At 43.3% G+C, this 23380-nt stretch overlaps 1 protein-coding gene across 9 annotated transcripts in view; it reads right to left on the reverse strand.

The window, feature by feature from the left end:
* Window positions 1-22007, reverse strand: part of TSGA10 (testis specific 10) — a 101234-nt gene extending 79227 nt beyond the window's left edge. For 2 of the 9 annotated variants that reach the window (XM_050931731.1, XM_050931686.1), the window contains exons 1-7: window positions 21336-21407; window positions 8137-8352; window positions 7122-7187; window positions 3159-3359; window positions 2457-2612; window positions 1504-1677; window positions 1282-1359 (exon numbers count right to left, since the gene is read on the reverse strand). In XM_050931731.1, the coding sequence (XP_050787688.1) occupies window positions 1282-1359; window positions 1504-1677; window positions 2457-2612; window positions 3159-3359; window positions 7122-7187; window positions 8137-8352; window positions 21336-21392 (948 nt within the window). In that variant the 5' untranslated portion in view covers window positions 21393-21407. Of the gene's footprint in view, window positions 1-1281; window positions 1360-1503; window positions 1678-2456; window positions 2613-3158; window positions 3360-7121; window positions 7188-8136; window positions 8356-14597; window positions 14718-21335; window positions 21408-21994 lie in introns of those variants that run through there. The other 7 variants (XM_050931676.1, XM_050931713.1, XM_050931705.1 and 4 more) reach the window with 7 other exon arrangements.
* Window positions 22008-23380: the final 1373 nt, after the last annotated feature.

Here is a 23380-nt window from a genome sequence, read left to right on the forward strand (position 1 = left end):
TGCTGTAGAGCAAAAGGCTCCAATTTAAGTCTTATTAAGCTATCCCTGTACTACCCTCAGTTCTGTAGTCCAGAAACAAAGAATAATTCCAGAATCTCAATCTGGATTCCCTGCAAACCAACATTAAAATCAGATCACTTCAAAAAGATAACAGCTTGATTAGTAAAAGGTTTAATATTCAAAGAAATCACTTGCTCTAATCTATTTAAAGATTTAACACTGTAAGAAAAAAAACCTACACAAATTCTCCACCTTCTTCTCTTTCCTAGTTTACTGATTCACTACTTTACTCTAATCCAGGGTTTCATCAAACAGGGGTTGCCGCTTCTGTAGGGAAAGCCCCTGGTGGGCTGGGCGCGGGCCGGTGTGTTTACGTGCCCCGTACACAGGTCTGGCTGATTGTGGCTCTCACTGGCCACGGATCGCTGCTCCAGGCCAATGGGAGCAGCGATCCGCAGGACCTGCGGACACGGCAGGTAAACACACCGGCCTGGCCTGCCAGGGACTTTCTTACAGAAGCGGCGACCTCTGTTTGAGAAACCCTGCTCTAATCAATGGTCAAACCATTTGAGAGCAAATCAATATGACTCCGGTACATTCAGCAACTTTCTCAACACTCAAATCACAAGACCCGAATATTGAAGTACTCGGGCTCCATATTTATCAAGTGAGTTGCAGAAAGAAAAGGGTGTCCATTAACCAAGGTTATACCCAAGAGAATGCAGAGTACAGAACAACTATTTAAACTTGTAAATCAGGGCTTAAATTCTCAACAATTATTTTTTTGAGCCACTTTCCACACACCTGGGCTCCCATGAATCTGAAGCCCTGAGCCACAAGGCTCCCGCAGGTTTGAAAATATTTACCAGAGCCCTGCTCCGATGGGCTCTGGATGAATTTAAGCCCTGTTTGTAAGTAAATGTTCAGTTACTGGTATATTAGAATCTCACTTTGAGAGCATACAAGCTTCCATTACATTCTTCGATGTGATGAACTCAAGTTTTTACTTCAAACACTATAATCTCTGAAATGATATATTTAATATGTAAATTTTCTTTATTAATGTTTTTCTTTTATAAATTAAGGACTCAGTCCAGCCAACATTTTACTCATCTGAACAATCAAATTGACTTAAATGGGACAATTCAGGCATGTACAGTTACTCATATGTGCATTTAGAAAAGCAGGCCCTAAAACTATACCTGCAGATCTTTAACCACGAATGTCACCTTTATGATATTAATAATAATTCTATATGTAAACAAGACATATTTTCCTTACATCTTGAACTGTTGATTCCAGCTCTTCAATTCTCTGTTCCAAGTGAGCCTTCTCATTAAATGCAGTCTCCTGGGCAATCTGTTTCAAACAAACAACAAAAAATACATACAAAATGTTACTTTTAAAGTTCATTGCATACATTTAGTTGAACCACATATTGGATACTACATTGCAAACTTAACTATATTATGATGCTATAACAAGCTGGGATAAAAATCAAACCTTTAACCTCTCCCTGAGGCTATCTCGTTCTGTGGTCATCCTTCGGAAGTCAGAAACAGCCGCATCCCTTTCTGTCTCCACACGCCTTAAGATCGCCTGGGCTGTCACAGTCGTTTTAGGAATCTTGGGAGATTTGATAACATCTCGGTGAAGTCGAGATATTTCTTCCTGTGCCTGTTATTTTTAAACACATGTGAAATGTGAAACAGATAATGTAATGTATTATGGACTAAATATTTTACAAATAAGGCTGGTCAAAAATTTTCCATCAAAACTTTAACAGAAAATTGGATTTGTCATTGAATGTTTTTGCAAAAGAAGTCTGCTTTCTGCAAAAATTGAGATTTTTTTCATTGAAAAACTAAGCACCTGACATTCCAATGCTGCATCACGTGCTCTTATCAAGAAAGACTATGGTGCATCATGGGAGATATAGTCTGAACAGGAAGCTTGGCCTATAGAAAAGAATAGAAACACGAGGCACCAAAACTACAACTCCCATAAGATGCTGCAGTGGCATGTCCAAATCAAACTATTTACATTACTGGCAGAAATATTTCAGTTTTGGATTTTTCAAAAAGTCAACGTCTAAAAAAAAAATTCTGACCAACTTTAATCACAAGACATGTGACTGGTGATATAAGTGCACCTCAGCAATGTTGTGGGTAATGAGGTCAAAGTCTGAATGCAATGACTCATGTATGTATTCTTTGATTCAGGAAAGCATCCCTATTCAGGACAGCATTTATGAATGAGCTTAAATTGAAGTCCAGGGGACTTAAACACCTGCCTAAGTGTCATCCCAAAACGGGATAAACTTCAACCATAGAATCTTCCAGAGTAGATGAGACCTGAATTTCTAATGCAAGTACAAGACTAAAATATTTTTTCTTTTTAAGTGCTGCAATTATTATTTTTCCCACTAGCTTTCTTGCTCCTGTGAGTACAATTACCCGATCATAAAGAATGATGATTTTGTCTCTCTCAGCTGTTAGAACCTTGACGTTACCCTGAATTTCTGCCATGTGGCGCTCATATTTTTCCAGCATTGACTTAAGTTCTTCACGTTCTCTGAATATTTTCATAACTTCTGGATCTGAACTCATTCCCTTAAAGAATGTCAAAAAAGTTTAATGATGAGAAACAAATTTGTACACATTTCCTAGTACTGTAGGTTTTGAAATTACTACTATACACTCACAAAATAGAAAGCCCAGCCCTGAACAGATTCAACACAATCAAAACTAGATGCATAAGCATTTTTATCAATGTTATATACTAAATAAAAATACTAAATTGAGATTGGAAATCTCTTCCATGTGCAAAAACTCAGTCTTCTCAATCTGACTTTATATCATGAAACTGAAGGATTTGGTTCACCTTTTTTTGGGCTAGTAATTGCCTAACTATCACAAAACTATTTTTATTAAACACTTTATGAAGTATTTAAATGCAATCACAGTAAGCCTTAAGGAGATGTAAATCTAGAACAAGGCAGTGCTTAGCTACGTGTGAATTGCCTGAGGTTGCCATCCATTTTCATAACTAATAGACTATCTTATTACTGAACATGGATTTGGAGCCACATCCTGTTTTAGGGATTTCAGTACAAAATAAATGCATAACTGCTATTCTATAATGTATTGCAAGCTTACCTGGATAGGTGAAGAATGTTTTGAAATGCTGCTACGAGTGGGGCTGTGCTTAGGACTTGAAGATGTGTTTCGAAACATCTTCTTCAAATTCTCAGCTTCACTTTTATAATAATCTCTGTCCTCCTCCAATGTCTTGATAAAGGTATCCAGTCTTGAAGGAGACTTCCCTAGTGTTTTTTCAGATTCTGTTTCTAAAATAACCTTGTAAGTACCAAAACAAAAAATGTGTTCATTGAAATATAACATTTTAAAATGTAATGCACTTATATTTCAACAAAGTGGATAAACATACTTTTCAAAATATTGAAGTGAAGTAACTACTTGAGGATATTGGCATTTTCACATTTTGAAACATTTTCCCAACTACAAGCAGGTAATTCTACAGTTGATCTAATAGGGTGTTCAGTTATTCAGTTTGTTCCATCTTTTCTCTTAACTACTTTTCCATTTACAAGAGTTCTCCTTGAAACTTTCAGTATCTTAAATATAACAAAGATTGTGTACTTAGATGGCAACTTGAGAATGCTTCCTGCTTAAAAGGTAATCCTGAGCTAAATAAACTCCAAGACAAAATGGGAACGTGATGATTAACCCTTGATACGTTACCACCAAGTTAACAGGAAGCACCATTAAACTACTGACTATAATAATTAGATACTGCTATATATTATAACTAGGAATTGCAATTAATCATGCGATTAAAAAAAATAAAAATTAAACAATAGAATACCATTTATTTAAATATTTTGGATGTTTTCTACATTTTCAAATATATTCATTTCATTTGCAACACAGAATACAAAGTGTGTAGTGCTCACTACGTTTATTTCTGATTACAAATATTTGCACTGTAAAAAACAAAATCATATTTTTCAATTCACCTAATACAAGTACTGTAGTGCAATTTCTTTATCATGAAAGTTGAACTTACAAATGTAGAATTATGTACAAAAAATAACTTCATTCAAAAATAAAACAATGTAAAACTTTAGAGCCTACAAGTCCACTCATTCCTATATCTCGTTCAGCCAATCGCTCAGACAAACAAGTTTGTTTACATTTGCAGGAAATAATGCTGCCTGCTTCTTGTTTACAGTGTCACCTGAAAGTGAGAACAGGCATTTGCATGGCATTGTTCTAGCCGGTGTCTCAAGATATTTACATGCCAGATGCACTAAAAGGATTCATATGTTCCTTCGTGTTTCAATCATCATTCCAGAGGACGTGTCCACACTGATGACAGGTTCTGTTCGATAGCAATCCAAAGCAGTGCAGACCGATGCATGTTCATTTTGATCCTCTGAGTCTGATGCCACCAGCAGAAGGTTGATTTTCTTTTTTGGTGGTTCGGGTTCTGTAGTTTCCACATTGGAGTACTGATCTTTTAAGACTTCTGAAAGCATGCTCCACACTTCGTCCCTCTCAAATTTTGGAAGGCACTTCAGATTCTTAAATCTTGGGTCAGTTAGAAATCTCACACTGGTACCTTCTTTGCGTCTTGTCAAATCTGCAGTGAGAGTGTTCTTAAAACAAACATGCTGAGTCACCATCCAAAACTACTACAACATGAAATATATGGCATAATGTGGGTAAAACAGAGCCAGAGACATACAGTTCTCCCCCAAGGAGTTCAGGCACAAATTTAATTAACAATTTTCTTTGTAAAGAGCATCATCAGCATGGAAGCATGTCCTCTGGAATGGTTTTCAAAATATGAAGGGTCATACAAATGTTTAGCATATCTGGCATGTAAATACCTTGCAATGTCAGCTACAAAATGTAAATGCCTGTTCTCACTTTCTGGTGACATTGTAAATAAGAAGCGGGCAGCATTATCTTCCATAAATGTAACCAAACTTGTTTGCCTTAGTGATTAGCTGAACAAGAAGTAGGACTGAGCGGACTTGCAGGCTCTAAAGTTTTGCTTTGTTTTGTTTTGAATGCAGATATCTAACAAACAAACAAAACAATCAACATTTTTAAATTGCGCTTTCACGACAAAAAGATCGCACTACAGTATTTGTATGAGGTAAATTGAAAAATACTATTTCTTTTATCATTTTTACAGTGTAAATATTTGTAATAAAAATAATATAAAGTGATCAGTGTACACTTTGTATTCTGTGTTGTAACAGAAATCAATATATTTGAAAATGTAGAAAGACATCCAAAAATATTTAATAAATTTCAATTGGTATTCTATTGTTTAACAGTGCGATTAAAACTACGATTAATCACAATCAATTTTTTGAGTTAATTGCACATGTTAACTGTGATTAACCAACAGTTCTAATTATGACTACTTCTACTACTACTAGGAAAAACATGAGGTTGTCATGTCTGGTGTTGGTAATAGATGGTGAATTTTGAGGATGATAGTAAACTGGAGGGTAGGTAACTATGTTAATTAAAGGTCATCTGCAAATAAAAAAATGGTGTGGGTTTTTTATTTTTTATGATGTGTAAACAAGATCTATCCATATTTTTCTGCTTGTTTTTTTTACTTTAAAAATGCCAAGAATGTCAAGTAACATCTTCCATATCTTCCTTAGTATTGAGAGGAAACTCTTTGGAGGTCTCAGATGTGGACTGCGGGGGAGACGGGGGCGGGGGCGTAAAGCCTTTATTTGAGCAGGCAGAGGTGCTGAGTCTTTAACAATGATACCTTTTCTCCCAAGTATTTCTAATTAATTTAAATTTAAATAGATGTTAAACTGAATAAGAACCATTTTCTCTTTCACTCAAATTTGACCTGATTAGAGTCCTAATAGGTTTATATTACATCAAGTTCTCCAGACATCTACAGAATCTTTCAGGAAAAAAGGATAGAAAAAACCTGATTTTCTAATGGAATAGAAATAATGCAGGGAAGAAGGCCTGAAAGGGTTTTTAAAATATGCACTCATTGCTGTTGGATGATAAACCAAATGTTTAGTTTTACAAGTCACCTTCAAAAATTGTTGAACATTCATGAAATAAGATCTGTACACCGTTTCTGTGTTTTGGCCGAGAAAAATCCCATTTCAATACGAGTTCACTTTATCACACAGGTAGATACATGTGTTATAAAGACATCTCAATTTAGCATAACTATAACAATACAAAAAGGCCTATTTTGCTTGGCAATGTTCAATGACAAGATCGTAGGAAAATCTTTGATGGGTCCTAGTTCTACAGGGCTCTTAATTCCCACAATTCCTACTCACAGGACCAAAGCCACAAAGGCCCTAATCTGGCAGTGAGCTCTGCAGAGGGGTCCTTCCACAGCCAACTCATTAAAGGACTGGGGTCTAAGAAGCAAATGTAATTACCAAAAGCCTTATACTGTAGGCATGGAAATTTGTGAAAAAGCTTAATATTGTAGTATGGTAAGAGATCTACGTGATCTTGATAAATTCAAAAAATTACTTCCCAGTTAAATGAAGGAGTCTATTAATTATACCAGTTTAATCTGGAACCAAATAATATACATCCATTTTGTAACCCAGAAATTTTTCTTGCTGATAAATTGTTTATTAGACTTCTATACAAGTTTGTGTATATTTCCAAATGTCATTGTTCAATGTTATGGTTATCAACATTTGGGGAAAGCAGATTATTAAAATAAATATCTAAAGGATAAAATACTGGCTGTGTGTATTTCACATATATGCAGAATTCTGTTTTAGGAGTATTCAGAGCATTCATTTTGGATTTTGTAGAAAAGTTAATGAGACTCTCAAAAACAAAAAAATTCAAGTGAGTTGAAAGATAAAGGATACATTATAGTCTATTTAAAGAATGAAAATTACCAATATAAACCGAAATGGAAATATTCTCCATAATCTTTCTATTTTATTGAACCAGTAAAAACCAAAAGAAAGACAATTAAATGTACGTATACTAGTATTAATTGCAATTTGAAAGTAATAACTTACATAAATACATAGCTGCAAAAATACTAAGAATACATATTTAACTTACAGATCTAAGTATTTTGATTGTGTGCTCCAACTTTCTAATATTGTTTTGCTGGCATCTAATTTGAGTCTAGAATAAAAAGTAATACAGATTACATTTATTTATTTCGATGAAGTAAACTGAAAATACAGCATTTTTTGCCCCACTTTCTTATTCTTTTGAAGCATCTAATTGGAACTCTCTTCCAGGTTGGTTGGACTGGGGACACGCTATTTAAGAAGTTGAACCTTTAAGAATTAACTAGAACACAAACGTGCAGTCAGTTAGGATTTTGCCTGGATAAACTGTACAGGATCGGGACAAAGAAGGAGAAGTGCCTGTCTGGGCGAGCAAAAAAATGTGCAGGATCCCCTTTTACCAGATCTGCATTGCCAATAAAATTTTGGAAAATCGGACGAGTTTGAGTATTCCAAGGATTAAAAAGATAAGCATGTAGATACGTTAACCACACATGCATAGCTCAGCCTACCTTCCCAGCTCTGGGGTTTCAGCAGTGGGCTAAGCGTCTCCGCCCACCCCTACTCTGGGGTTTCAGCTGCTTGCTCCTGCCAGCCAGGGTCTCAGCCTGCTGCCAGCCTGGGGTTCCTTCACCCAGGCCATCAGCGGGCGCTGAGTGGGACTGGCGGTGGGACACCGGCTGGCAAGGGGCCAGCAGCAGGAACCCCAGAGTGGCCGCGTGCCGAGCAGTTCAGCCCGCCCCGCGTGCCATCAAAAATTGGCTCGCGTGCCACCTTTGGCACACATGCCGTACGTTGCCGACCCCTGGTTTAACCCATTACACTAGGAGCCCTTTCCAAGACTTATCAGGTTGGAGTGTTCCAATCTTCATTACCCATTACTCCCTCTTTCCTTTATTCATTTTTAAAGTTTTAAAATAAGTAAGATTTTACATTAAAAAATAAAAATCATTTAGCTTCAGGAAGAGACCATGGCTATAAAGTTTCATCCCAAAAGGTTAAATTTTATAAAACTTATTGTCTCCCCCTATAATATATGTATTCTGTTTAGCATTTAATACCTTTGCTTCCTCAAGTTCCTGGTCAGCAGTATCCAAGACTAATTCTTTTTCTTTTTCCAGCTGTTCAGCTAGTTTGTCAACTACAGCAAGTTCTTTACACAGATACTCATTCTTATTGGTCAAACTGTCCACCTGACTCTCCACCACCTGCTTACTATCAAGCAATTGCATAACATGTTGCTTTAAATCATGGTTTTTCTTCTTCAGATCGTCAATCTACTAGGACCAGGAAGAACAAAGACATTTTACTTTTCTTAATCTTAAAAGGTATAAACTGGAGGCATTTCACGGCAGAAATATTTATTTACACTTTGCACTCAGTTTAGTAAGACAGTGACAAGCCCAAAATTTTCATTAATTTACACTAGTAGCATTTTGTAGAGACATAAATGACTATCCAAGGTGAAAGGCAGTGAAGAAACAGGCTCCTAATTTCCACCCTAAAATTAAGCAATCTGCTTCTGTTTATTTCTGTTATCCATCCTAGTTGTTTTCCTTTGATCAGCAGCTCCACAGATTCTTTGGCTGTCCTCTCTATGTGATGTGTACACCATTTGTTGGTCTCCCAGTGTGATATGTAACCCCCAGTATCCCCTTGACCACCCTCACAAACTGAGTTGCTACAGTAGCATTCCTCTGATAACGCTGGGAGAAGAAATGGTTCTCATGCTCTGCCTGAATATCAATTAGTCTTGCTCACGAAGGCTTTGTAAGTACCTTTTCCACCACCTGCATATGGGATCTATGTGCTTCCTGTGTGCTAAAAGCCAGCAGGGATGTACTAGGTTCATTATTGGTGAAGAATGTTAATATCCCCCTAAAGGGGAGGAGGACAGGGTACCTGATGTTCTTAAGGAAACTGCTTAAGAAACAACATGTCAATGATCTTGCCACCTATTAACCTGCTCTAACCCACTCACTTTTGGGGAAGGTCCCTGAGAAAGTTGTGGCAGACACTCAGGTAATCTCTTAAGTCCTCAGATTTCAGAGATCTCAGTCAATCAGGCTTTAGACCTGGTATGATATAAAAACTGCACTGGTAAATGATTTCACAGTAATTGATAAGGATTAAGTATCCATGCTGATATTATTGGATCTGTCAGCTGCAATTAACACCAAACACACAATGTTTTATTGGGATATCTACAGGCATGAACAGCAGTCAACAGACCTGCCCTTGAATCATTCTTATCAGGGAGGTCCCAAAGAGTGGTTTGGGACAAAAGTTTGTTCCTTCTGAAGGGTTCTGTCAAAATTGGGATTTTGCCAGGGCTAATTTTGTCACCCCTTTTGTTGAACTCATATACAATATTAACAGAGTTAACATGGAAATATGAGTTGCAACAACTGATGAGATCAGCTTCATATTTCCCCCACAACTGATCCAGTTTTATAATTGGAGATATACCTATTTCCTAGAACTGGAAGGGACCCTGAAAGGTCATTGAGTCCAGCCCCCTGCCTTCACTAGCAGGACCAACTACTGATTTTTGCCCCAGATCCTTAAGTGGCCCCCTCAAGGACTGAACTCACAACCCTGGGTTTAGCAGGCCAATGCTCAAACCACTGAGTATCCCTCTCTACACCATTACAGTTTGTGTAAAACAGGAGTAGGCAACCTACGGCACGCGTGGCGAAGGCAGCACGCGAGCTAATTTTCAGTGGCATTCACACTGCCCGGGTCCTGGCACCAGTCCGGGGGGGCTTTGCATTTTAATTTAATTTTAAATGAAGCTTCTTAAACATTTTAAAAACCTTATTTACTTTACATACAACAATAGTTTAGTTATATATTATAGACTTACAGAAAGACACCTTCTAAAAACATTAAAATGAATTACTGGCAAGGGAAACCTTAAATCAGAGTGAATAAATGAAGACTCGGCACACCACTTTGGAAAGGTTGCCTATCCCTGGTGTAATAGAATGAATAACCCAATGCAGTTATGAACTTGGAGAATGGATAAAGGTAAAGTGGTTGAGTCTTAAACCAGATAAAACCAAAGTAATGTCAGCAAGGGCGATATTTGCACACTTGGTTGAGGGAATACATTATTTTTTTATATGTCTTTCAAGTTTTAACTATAACATGACCAACATTTAAAATTACAAAAATAACAAAGATGATGCCAGCAGCTGCTCGACACCTTCATTCCTGAAATAACTAACTACAGTAAAAAAATTTCCCTTACCCCACACAAACAACCTATATCATCCCCTCTATCCCCCAAACCCTGGCTAAATAGACAGGCCTTGAAGCATGCTGAAAGGGTCACTATATTCAGGCTGTTTTGGGCCATGAATGAAAGAAATGTTCTCCAAAGCTGAGGGCCCTAAAAGAGAACACCCTGCTGGCATCTCTCTCTCCTTTATATAAACAAGATTGTAATCTGAGCAACTGTGAGAAGGTGAAAGAGGCAGTTTTTCAAGTACACAGGATCGAAACCATTTAGGGTTTTTCAGATAAAAAGTAACACCTTACATTCTTCCCAAAAACCAAAAGGCAGATAGCACAGATCACTGAGCACAACTGTCACATGCTCCTACTGAAATTCTGCATTCTGCACCAGCTTCATTTTCCACATTGACTGAGGTACAATCTCATGTAGACCATGCTATAACGATCTTGAGATGACAAAGGCACAAAAATGGTAGCAGTCTCTTAGCCATAGGATGGAGAAAAACATTCCTGGGCAATATTAATATAGAATAATTCAGCAGCAGCCAGGAGTTTAAAAGCACCTGCAGATTATGAACTCTAGAAACAAATGGCAGGCACACATGCTAAATATGAGGGACAGATATAATATACACAGTATCTTCTGATTTCTTCTCCCAACCAACCAGCAACACTTCAGCCTTGTCCAATTTGAACCTCAGCCAGCAAACTTTCCTCCAGGCTCCAATTCAACCCAAGCACTGAGCCAGGAGTTCAACAGCACCAGCTGCTGGATCAAGTGAAACAGGGATATGATACTGGATATTATCAGCATATCAGTACTGCTGCCCATACCTCCTCCCAGCTCCAATATACGTTGAATAAAAAGGAAAACAAGATGGAACCAATTGCAAAACTCCAAATGACATCACCCTAAGGGTTGAAGGGCTATTGCCCTTCACAACTATCAGAGAACACTAATTAAGGAAAAGATAGCATTATCTGAGGAACTGCTTGTCCATTTCCATTAGTCTGCACATAAGTTACTACTACTCTGTGATCAACAGTATAGAAAAACAGCTGATAGATTATCCATCAGTAGGAAATCTACCACCACCACGGCAGCTTCTGTCTTGCACCAAGGTACATATCTAAATTGACAAGGGTCAAGAAGACTCTAGGTATTAATTTATTATTATATTAATTAATAGCTGGAGAATACCTATCTCCTAGAACTGGAAGGGACCTTAGAAGGTCATTGAGTCCAGCCCCCTGCCTTCACTAGCAGGACCAAGTACTGATTTTTGCCCCAGATCCCTAAGTGGCCCCCTCAATGACTGAACTCACAACCCTGGGTTTAGCAGGCCAATGCTCAAACCACTGAGCTATCCCTCCCCCCTTCAGGTATTCTGAAGGTTGTCTCACTATAACATTCTCATAGACTTCAAGGTCAGAAGGGACCATTATGATCATCTAGTCTGACCTACTGCACAATGCAGGCCACAGAATCTCACCAATCCTCTTCAATAACAAACGCCTTATCTAATTTTAACCAAAGACAAAAGATTAGATACTAAACAGGAGCCAGATTGTTGCATCAAATGCTGGTTTCTTGAGAAAAAAGCCAAGCAACAGCTTTCTTAAGAGACGCTGGCATTCTACACTCTCTCATTTGACAATATTCACCAGCAATGGATCTAGTTTTCTCTCTTAGCCTTCCCAGCCAGGTAGGACACAGGTTCCAAAGACAGGTTGTGGGGTCCCAAATCTTCTAGTGTCTCTAGGCTGACCAGGTGTCCCGATTTTACAGGGACAGTCCCGATTTAGGGGTCTTTTTCTTACATAGGCACCTATTACCCCCCTATCTCCTGTCCTGATTTTTGACACTTGCTATCTGGTCAACCTAAGTGCCTCAGTGATTGTTACTGACCTAAACTCAGCAAGAGAACGCTTAGCCTTTGTGCTCTCAAAACACTATTTGTGATTCAAATTACTTATGATTCAAATTAGCAATCTTGGAATCATGTTAGCACCTGGGCTGTTTCTGGAAGATAGAATAGCACTTGTAATTAAAAAAAAAAGTTCTTTCACTTGTGCCTGCTAGAAGAGAGTAACCTTTCCAGTGCTGACCTTGCTACCATTCCATCTGTGCCTGCTAGAAGAGAGTAACCTTTCCAGCGCTGACCTTGCTACCATCAGCCACTAGACTACTAAAATGCACTGTACAAGAGGCTGCATACTGGAACCATTTGGAAGCTTGAGCTAGAGCAAAATGTCACTGCATGAATAGTTAGAGATGTGTCACATAGTGCTCTTATAACATTCACAGTTGGTGGCTTCCAGTAACTTTCTGAATAGAGTACAAGGGGCTGCTTTTAACATGTAAAGCCCTACTTGTTTCAGGCCCTAGTTAACAGAGTGACTATCTCCCTCCCTATGCCACAGTTAAGATCTGCAATGGCACCTGAGTAGGGTTGCAAAGTGTCTGGTTTTTGACCAGAATGCCTCATCAAAAAGGGATCCTGGAGGCTCCAGTCAGCACTGCCAACTGGATTGTTAGAAGTCCCGTCAGTGGTGTTGCAGGGCTAAGGCAGACTAGTCCCTACCTGTCCTGGCACTGCGCTGTGGCATAGAAGCGGCTGGAAGGTCCCACTCCTGGGGGGGGAGGGGCACGGGGCTCCGTGCACTGACCCTGCCCTGAGAACCGGCTCCGCACTGCCATTGGCTGGGAATTATGGCCAACAGGAGCTGGGGAAGTGGTGCCTGTGGGTGACAGCAGCTGTATGGAGCCTCTTGCCCCCCCACACCGAGTAGCAAGACCTGTTCCTGGCAGCTTTTGGGGCACAGTGCAGAGCCAGGATAGGCAGGGAGCCTGCCTTAGCCCCACTGCACTGCTGACCGGGAGCTGACCAAGGTAAGCCCGCACCCCAACCCCAAGCCCCAACCTCCTGCCTCAGCCCTGAGGCCCCCCCAAACCCAGAGTCCCCTCCTGCACCCCAAACTCCTCATCCCTGGCCCCATCCCAGAGCCCACACCCCCTCCAGCACCCCAACTCTGAGCTCCAACCCACAGCCCACCCTTGCACTCCAAATCCCTTGGCTCCACCCCCTATTCTGGAGCCCCCTCCTGCACCCCAAACCTCTCATCCCTGGCCCCGCCCCAGAGCCCACACCCCCACCTCAGAGCCTGTACCCCCTCCTGCACCCCAACTCCCAACCCAGAGCCTCCTCCCACACCCTGAACCCCTCATTTCTGACTCCACTCCAGAGCCCACACCCCCAGCTAGAGCCCTCACCCCAATCCTCTGCCCCACCCCAGTGAAAGTGATGGATGCGGGAGTGAGCCACCGAGGGAGGGGAAAATGTAGTGAGTGGTGGGCAGGGCCTCAGGGAAGGAGCGGGGCTAGGATGTTTGGTTTTGTGCAATTAGAAAGTTGGCAACCCTACATCTGAGCTGGAGCTTCCTCAACATAAATAAGGAATTCTTGGAAGTGTAGCCTCGACTCTAGAATTAGCATCCCATCTTACTAACCAGACCAGGAATTTGTTAGCATCCAGACATGCTATAAACCCCCTTTTTTCTCATAGGCACTTAAGTAGAGGGGCTGGAGATTGAGCATGGTTTAGGATGTCTTTGGTTTTTGTGGCAGAGCATATTAACTGGGAAATGTGTAATGATAAATTAATGACTAACTGTGTGCATTAAATTTGGGGAAGTGCCTGCAACTCTACAGACAAATAAAGAAGTATTAACTCTACAGCCCAATTATATCATTCTAAATGCAACATTGGTAACTACTTCACTCCTAATGATTTCAGCTAAAACATTTAGATATTTGGGACCGTGAACAAGTCTTGGGTGGATAACCATCATTTCCTCCTAATCTGGCCACTAGTCATAGGAAGACTCCCCTCTCTCCCAATAACAGAGAGATGGAGGAATGACAGTAGTTGACCTCAAATGAATATACACAAAGTCATTAACTAAACTATGATGTTTTTTGTTTTGTGAAGTTCCATCAATATTTAAGGATTTTAAGTCACGCTGACATAGCATCATCACATGCTGACAAAATGCGATGATGTAAATGATGCAACATAGTCAGGATATCATGCCATAATTGATTTGGTTCTGCAACTCTATTCAGTAAGAAAAGGCTTGTAAGCTCTACAGACTGTGACACTGAATTAACGAACAGATGTTATTGCTGAGTTATCAATTCATTATATAAAATTATCAGAATTCCTGTTCCTTACAAACTGCCACCAAAGCAAAAAAACAAGAAGTAGAAAAATAAAACAACCTTTAAATTCAGTTTATGGATGACTTTGTCTTTGTTCTTAGCCTTTCCTTCCAATTTAAAAGGTTTCTCACTGTCAGACCCTGGATCCCTTATATTAAAATAGTCTTCTCTTGTTGTTACCTTTTGGGGGAATGGAAAACAGTATAAGAAGTACTTCTGTGGAATGAATTTCTGCATGCAGTCATGAAGTGTGACCTTTGAAAATGGGAGAAGACATACTCCTGAAGATATTTCATAACAATATTTCCCCTTATGGTACTTAACGCTGCACACTGAGAGAACATTTTGAAATAACACTGCTCATGGCTACACCAGAGAAGCTAAAGATAAATTTTGTACATTTCATTTTTAAAAACAAAAAAAAGGTTTTAAATTAGTCTGGTAGTTTAGTGGAATTGTTCTACAATCCCATGCAAGACACCTAGATTTCATTACTGGCCTCTTGCTCCTCTGGCCAAGGAGCGTAGGGGGAGAGGGAGTTAGCAGTAAAGCATATAGATTTTCCATTACTTTGGCAAGTTTAAAAAGCAAGAGTGGGGAGGATCTTGTTTCAATTGAGTCTGACATTATTAATACTTAAATTGATGCCAATGGTATCTACCATCTTTTACAAGTATAACAAAATATCAAACGAAAAAGCAAATATTAAAAAATGTCAACAGGCAAAGCCCAAAAATACATTCAACAAAGTGGAAAATATGTATCTTTAAAGAAAACAAATGTATACCACTAGGGCCCCAGACTACAAAGGCCTGATATTTTGATGTGGAAAACTAGTAGCATAGAAGCAATAGGACACAAATCTGAAGCTGAGAGTAAATTGCAGTAAGAAGAATAAACAAAATTCTATAAATGAGTGAGTGTAACTATACAAAAAGCCTTACATTTAAACTTAATTCTACAGGTTAGGTTTAGACAGTATAACAGCCTGAATAAAGCAGTAATTGAAGAATAATAAACATAATGAAAACAAGCTTCAAACTTCTGAACAGACTGTACACCAACAAGAAAAAGTAGGAAACCTGGCAAGAAAGCCATTATAACAGTCAAGCCAAGAAATAACTGAATCATACATCAATGATTTAGTAACAAAGACAAAAAATATAATTATTAAAATCTATACATTTTAATTATTGACTTAGTATGTAAAACATGAGTCAGAATTAAACCCAAAAATTGTAGAAATGGGAGTTAGGGCTTGATCCAACACCCACTGAAGTCAGCTGGAGTATTTCCACTGACTTCAGTAAGTACTGACTGGATCAGGCCCTTACTGCAGAAAATAAAATAACGCAGTTTAGAGGCAAAAAAGTTTTGTTAGCATTTTTATTTTGTCCATATTAAGCAATAAAAGCAGCTAGTTGCTGTCCTAAAAAAATAAAGAAACTAAATTAGGTATGGTTTGTATATAAATGATACTTAAAAGAATCAGGCCAAAGGGTAAAAAAAGCAGTGGGCCCAAAATAGAACCTTGCAGAATACCCACTGACAATTCATAGGACAGAAACAAATTCCTGCTGTCAAATCAGAAGACTGATTACTGAGGTAAAACTCCAATGATGTACATACCCTTATCTTGTATATCAAATATATATCCTGATCCTGCAAACACTTCCACAAGCGTGTAACTTTACACAGGTGAGTAATCCCATTCAGGGCCGGCTTTAGCCTGATTCGCCCGATTCCTGGGAATCGGGCCCCGCGCTTTAGGCGCCTTTTAAATTTTTTTACTTATCCTGGCTGCGGTCTGCTCTGGGGTCTTCCATGGCCCCGCTTCCCTGACCAAAGCGCCAGCGGGAACGCGGCTGCCCCGCGGCCCCGGCTGGAGCTCCGGCCGGAGCTCCGGCCAGAGCACCGCAAGCCCCGCGGCCCCAGCTGGAGCTCCAGGCCCTTTAAATAGCCCCCAGAGCCCTGGGGTAGCAGGGGGCTCTGGGGGTTATTTAAAGGGCCAGGGCTCTAGCTGCCTCTGCCACCCTGGTCCTTTAAATAGCTGCCAGAGCCCCGCCGCCCCCATGCATTCCCCAGGGCTACCACAGCTATTTAAAAGGTCCGGGGCAGGGTAGAATCAGGGGAGTCCCGGGCCCTTTAAATAGCCTCCAGAACCCTGGGATAGCAGTGGGCTTGGGGATTTTTAAAGGGCCAGGGCTCCAGCTGCCTCTGCTGCACCCCCTGCCCTGCCCGCACCAGCCCCGCCCCCCGCTGCCTGCATCCAGCTCTGCACCCCCTGCTGTCATGGTACAATTCCCCACTCTGAACCTTAGCGTCCAAAAGATGGGGTACCAGCATGAATTCCTCTAAGCTTAATTACCAGCTTAGAACCTGTAGCACTGCCACCAACCAGAAATTCCAGTGCCTGGTACACTCTGGTCCCCCCAAGACCTTGCCTGGGGACCCCGCAAGACCCAGACCCTCTGGATCTTAACACAAGGAAAGCAAACGCTTTCCCCCACCGTTACCTCTCCCAGACTTCCCCTCCCTGGGTTACCCTGGAAGATCACTGTGATTCAAACTCCTTGAATCACAAAACAGAGAGGACAAGTCACTTTCCTCCCTCCTTCTCTTTCCCCCTCCCAGACTCTTCCTGAGAGAGAAAGTAATCCTGACACAGAGAGAAATTAGTCTCTCTCTCCCCCTTCCCTCCTTTCTCCCCACCAATTCCCTGGTGTATCCAGACCCAGTCCCCTGGGGTCTCACCAGAATAAAAAAAAACAAACAATCAGGTTCTTAAACAAGAAACTTTTAGTTAAAGAGAGAAAAACAGTAAAAATGATCTTGTAAATTTAAGATGGAATAAGTACAGGGTTTTTTAGCTATAGGCACTGGGAATACCCTCCCAGCCTAAGTATTCAAGTACAAATTAAAATCCTTTCAGCAAAAATACAAATTTGAACTCCTTCCAGCCAAATGCACATTTGCAAATAAAGAAAACAAACATAAGCCTAACTCGCTTTATCTAGTACTCACTATTTTGAACTTATAAGAGCCTGTATCAGGGAGATTGGAGAGAAACCTGGTTGCACATCTGGTCACTCTGAGCCCCAAGAGTGAACAAAAACCAAAACTAACAGCACACACAGAAACTTCCCTCCCTCAAGATTTGAAAGTATCCTGTCTCCTGATTGGTCCTCTGGTTAGGTGACAGCCAGGCTTACTGAACTTGTTAACCCTTTATAGTCAAAAAGATATAAAGTACTTCTGTGCTATTAACTTTTCTTATCTGTTTATGACACATGCTCACAGCCAGCCCCTACCAAACCCCCTGCCCTGTCTCCAGCCAACCCCTGCCACACACCCCTGCCCGCACCAGCCCTGCACTGCCCGCCCTGCTCTGTCTCCAGCCAACCGCTGCTGCACCCCCCTGCCTGAAGCCAGCGAGTCCCATACTCCTGTCTCCAGCCCTGCCAACCCCTGCTGCACCCCCGTGGCCCTGCCTGAAGCCAGCCCGCCCCACACTCCCCTGTCTCCAGCCAGCCCCGCACCCCTTGCCCTGCCTGCAGCCAGACCCTACCTTGAGTCAGCCCCTGCCCTGCCTCGAACCAGCCCCATGTCCACTGCTGCCCTGCAGTTCCCAGGCCAGTAACCTGCACACCTGCTTCAATGAGGGGGGCAGGAAGCAGCGGGAACCCACACATGTGCATGCCCTCAGGGAGTGGCGGGGACCCACACATGTGAAACAGCAGTCATTAATAACCAATCAACAGCATATATGATGCAATGTACATAATATACAATTTTATTATTTATATAGTTATGGAAAGTAAATAATACATGGAAGAAATGGAAGGCTTTTTTTCACACTTTTTTCTTTTTAAGTCATCCCTGCCAGGGCCGCGCCGAAAGTGTTCGAATTGGGCCCCGCACTTCCTAAAGCCGGCCCTGATGCCATTGATTTCAGTGTGTGTAAGTGTTTGCAGGACTGGGCCCTCCTACATAACTGAAGTACAATGCTCCTATCAGTTGTGTCAAATATGATAGCAAAAAAATAAAGAGAAACCAGATGGAGACATCCCAGAGGGGAAAGGGTGTAACACACAAGCAAAGTGAACAATGTAGTGGCAGAAGACATCATATTAGTTTTACAATTGTTTTTAAGAGGGGTTCCTTCTGTAGGGATAAGCTAAATGGAAAAAAAAGGAAGGAAATGGAATTGAGGGGGATGGGGCAGGGAAGAAGCAGAGAACAGGAGCAGACCTAAAGAGACTGTGAGAAAGAGGTTTGGCACAAACAGCAAGTTAAAACAGGACAGAGAAGTTCCAGTCAATACAAATGTAGAAAGTTCTCTAAAAGTCCAAAAGTCCCTGCTTCTGCAGCTGCTCCTACCAGCTGCAGTAGTCCTGGAATAGCCACTGGATCTAGCCCTGAAAAAAAAATCAGAACTGTCTTGTCTATTTAGATTGTAAACTCTTCAGGGCAGAGACTGTCACAGTAAGGCCCCATTCTTAACTGGCCTTAAAGCACTACCACAAAAAACAAAGATTAATAGTAATTAATGATTAATAATAAATCCAAGAATCTCAAAACAGATGACAAACTATTTGAGGCAGTAGTGGATAGATTATTATAATCTTATAAAACAACAACTTTGGAAGAATAATCATCTCTACAGAATCATATTGAAAATTATCAGGAAAGTTATTGTCATAAAGAGATGGTAAAAATAGACCACACGTTCTACTCCTGTGGAGAATTCTGCTCCACTGCATGTGTGCCGAATTCATGTACCTCCCCCCCCAGATTTCTTTGCTTCCCTGCAGAAAAATGACTTTTTGACAGGGAAGCTGCAAGAGCAATCACGCACCACTCCCTAGCAGCGCAGGTACAACATTTCAGGCACCCAGATCAGCCAGCAGAGAGGTAAATCACCAGGGGGTTGGGGAAACCCCAGCCAGTGGCTCCTACCCTGAGTCGGGATCAGCTGCTAGTCCTGGCTGGGCTGGAGGCAGGAGAGGATGAGACTGCCTCTTCCCCTGCAAGGAGTGACTGTGACTGTGTCAGACCCACCCCCAGAAATCTCCCCCAGCTGCAGGAAGCTCAGCATCCTCCCCTGCTTCCTGCCCCCATCACTCCTCAGCTGTGGTAGGAGGGGTCACTGTATGGGGAGCTGCTCCCCCATCCACCCAAACCCTGTGCAGCTGAACCTCCCACACTGAGACACCCCTGCCAAGTATCACCTGGTACATCCAGAATCCCCCTAGACCTCCATACCCCCACCCCACTGAACCTCAGCTGCTGCATCTGGAGCTTCCCTGCACCCAGACCCCTTCCTACAGAACCCCAGCCCTGCACCCCAAACGCCCCCACTGAGCTCCCTGCACTCAAACCCCCACCCTGATGCCCCATCCCCTACACCACTCTGAGCTCCCACATCCAGACTTTCATGTCACAGACCAACTAGCTGCACCCAGACCGCCAACCCACCGAGTTCCACTCCCCCAGCCCCCTCTGAAATCCCCACACCCCTCTGCTGAGGTCCAACAACCTTCACCTGGAATTCCCTGCAGAGTCCCATTGCCTCTGCACCTGAAACTCCCCCAATGAACATTTGTCCATCCATATCCCCCCACTGAGCTGCCTGGGGCAGGTGCAGGCCCAGAAATACCTTGGGGCCATGACCCTCTGTGCCAGATGCACCAGGTGTGGGGCAGGCAGGATCCAAGTATGGAATAGCTGTGTGGGGGGATCCAGGTGTGCAGTGAGAGGATTCTGTGCGGGGTAGCTGAATGTAAAATAATAGTATTTTATCACAGATTACAATGAAAGATATTAGATGCAAAATACTGCATCAGAGTTAGAGTCTGTTGCCATAAAAATCAACAGAAAATTCACTGGATCCAGCCCTGAAAAAAGCAAAACTAGCCTTGCTCATTTTTTTTTAAACGTAAAGGTATCTTTGAAAACTAACAAATTTGGGACATAACAGAGTCCGAATATATATGCCTTTACCTATTTTTATAAGTCTACTATGTCAGATCTATTTGACATTAAAAAAAACAAACCAGTGAAGCTTTGATAACCCGTTACTGAAACTTGCTAACTTACTTGTTGTGGGAAACCTGCTACCCACTGTCTACCTTTATGCAATAATCTTTCGGAATTATCTTTGCCTGGGCAGTGGTGGGTGCTTGGGAAAGGCGGGGGGAGGTTAACCAGTACATAAAATAACGTTTTTCCATCCTGATAGTTGTAATGGAGCCGGTGGGCAAGCAGCTTTTGTGCCTGGGCTAGGAAATTCTGATAGTCTGCAAACCCGGTGCAGATTTGATCACGGCTTTTTCTTTTTAAAGTAAACTACACTGCCTGCAGGGAAGCAGGCTGTACACGAAGCACCCCTCGGTTACCGGTTTCTAAAAATAAAGCAAGCGCCACAGACGCTGGGGGCACCTGGTCTCACACAAAGCCCAACGTCTCTCCGTGCCCCCTGCCTGTCAGCCGGAGTCACGCCGTCACCATGGTGATTGCGGGGCCGGCCCGTGTCAAGCTGCCCCAGCCTGCGCTCAGCCTCAGCGCCCGGTGCTCCGACGGCCCCGCCGCAAGGGCCGCTGTTGTGCCACCCGCAGTCGGGGAGCCCGCGCCTCGCGCCGGGCCTTACGGGGGGGAGGGGTCTTCCCAGCGCAGGCTGCGCGAGCCCAACCCCAGGCCTCACGCGCTCGCCGGCAGGGCAGGGAGGGGTCCCCGGCTCCCACCAGACGGGGCCGCCGCCCGCCGCCGCCCCAGCTGCTCCGGAGGGGGGGTCTGTACCTGCGGGGGACACGCCGCTTTCCTCCTCCTGCGCCCCGGGGACTTTCCGGCGCTCATGGCGGCGGCTCCCCCGGCTCTGGCCGGACTCCGCCGCCCCCTCGCACTTACCCGCCGTGGCGCCCGCTTCTCCCGCTCCAGCCCCGCAGCCCAATCAGAGACCCGGCGGCGGCTCCCCCTGCTGCGCAGGGCGGGAGGAGGTATCTGCTCCCGGTCACCCAGAGCTCACTGCCCCGAGCTCCCTCCAGCCGCCCCCCACCCCCTGCGCTTCTCCCGTTACCTGCTGCATTAACCCCCTCGCTCCCCTGCGCGCCTCTCCCGGCCCCTCCCCCGCCCCGTTCCGAGCCGCGCGCTCCATCCCCCCAACCGTCGTCGCGTGCCCTTCTGCCCCCTCCTCCTCCCCCCCGAGCCCACCTGCACTCAGCTGCCTGCACCGGGCAGCGCAGAGCAGCCTAGGAGCCGCGCTGCCGGGCGTCCCCTGATAACCCCCCTTTTCCAGAGCCAGGGAGCTCGCTGCAGCCCGTTAATACCCGGGGCGCCCAGGCTTATTCCACACCCACCTGGCTCAGAGCCAGCGCAGCCAGCGGCCGTGTTAAACCCTGTGCCAAAACCCCAACCTGAATGCCCCCCTCACAACCTGAATGCCCCCCTCACAATTGCACCTGCCGGCTTGGGGCAGCACGGAATTGCCGAGGGAGTTTCCACCGCACCATTAATCCCCTTCTCACTGCGCCCAGCCCGGTACCTTCGCTGCTGTAGACTGGTTCGGACTGAGACGCGTTTTCTGTTTCAAGGACTGCTCCCGAGTGCTGTGAAATCCACATGCATGCTCATAGCTGTCAATGGGGTTGGGGGGAGTGATGGCGGAGTGTTAGTGGTCCAGATATGGGGTCACGTGAGCAAGGGGCTCCTGAGAGGCAGCCCCCACCCCCAAAAACCTCCAGCGTTTTACAAAACCAACAGACCGTTTTAGAGTGTTTTTGGGTTTTTTTAATGCATGCCTGAGGCTTAGATGATGGCTCTGGTTGTGCCCCAACTTATATCAGTTTCTTGACAGTGTCTCAGCTAGGGAGGGCATGGTACTCACTGCCCCTTTGGAGAAACAATATTTTAAAAGTACGTGGTAATAACTCACAGTCTAAAGGGATAGAAATGTGCACATACAGCAAGACTAGATAAGAGGGTCAGTGGCTAGTGCATCTGGCGTTGGCCACTGTTGGAATAGAGGATACTGGGCTAGATGGACTATTGGTCTGAGCCAGCATGGCCATTTCTCTGTTCTTATATTTACAGGCAGCCTGTGTTAGTAATTTAATCGCTCAAGGGGACATCCTGTGGCCCTTGAACCTGAGCTATCCCCATGGGAGAAATCTGAGAATGATCTCTATGCATGTTGCTATTAACTGCCTTTGATGAGTTATTTGTTTGTTTTGTTTTTTCATTTTGGAAAATGTGCGCTGCTGCTTGCGCAGCTCAATTAGAAGGGGCTGTAACTATTTTCTGAAAAATAATAAATTATGTGTCATATGCAGATTCTTACAACTTTTGATGCAGAGACGGAATGGGGCAGGGAGATCAGAGCAGTGGAGGGTGTATGTGTGAGAGAGACAATGCATGGGAGCATTGGCATTAGGAGAGTGGGGGGGGATCAGGGGGCAGAGGAGTTTGGGGGGAATAGGAGAGGCAGTTGGGGCTGCAATGTGGAAGGGATAAATTGAGATGGCAATGAGGACATAAGGTTGGTGGTAAAGGAAGTGAGGGGTTTAGGGGTGGGGGGCCTGTCAACCCCACGTTCTCCCCTCCCATATGTGTACCAGGATCAGGGGGACTGTAATGATTTCTCAAGATGCCCAGGACTGTGAGTCACCTTGGTACCACTGGCCTCTGGCAAGAGGGAATCTTTCTTGTGGTAGCTGAGTGTCAGCTCCCTGACACTGCCAGTCCTTCAGCCACTCAAGCACTGTCCTTTGGGCTCTGCCAGACCTTCCTTCATCTTGAGGAAGCTGCAGATACACCCCAGCCCCCAAACTCCCTCAAAAAGTGTTTCC

This window comes from Gopherus flavomarginatus, chromosome 1 (genome assembly GCF_025201925.1).
Source record: "Gopherus flavomarginatus isolate rGopFla2 chromosome 1, rGopFla2.mat.asm, whole genome shotgun sequence".
NCBI lineage: Eukaryota > Metazoa > Chordata > Testudines > Testudinidae > Gopherus > Gopherus flavomarginatus.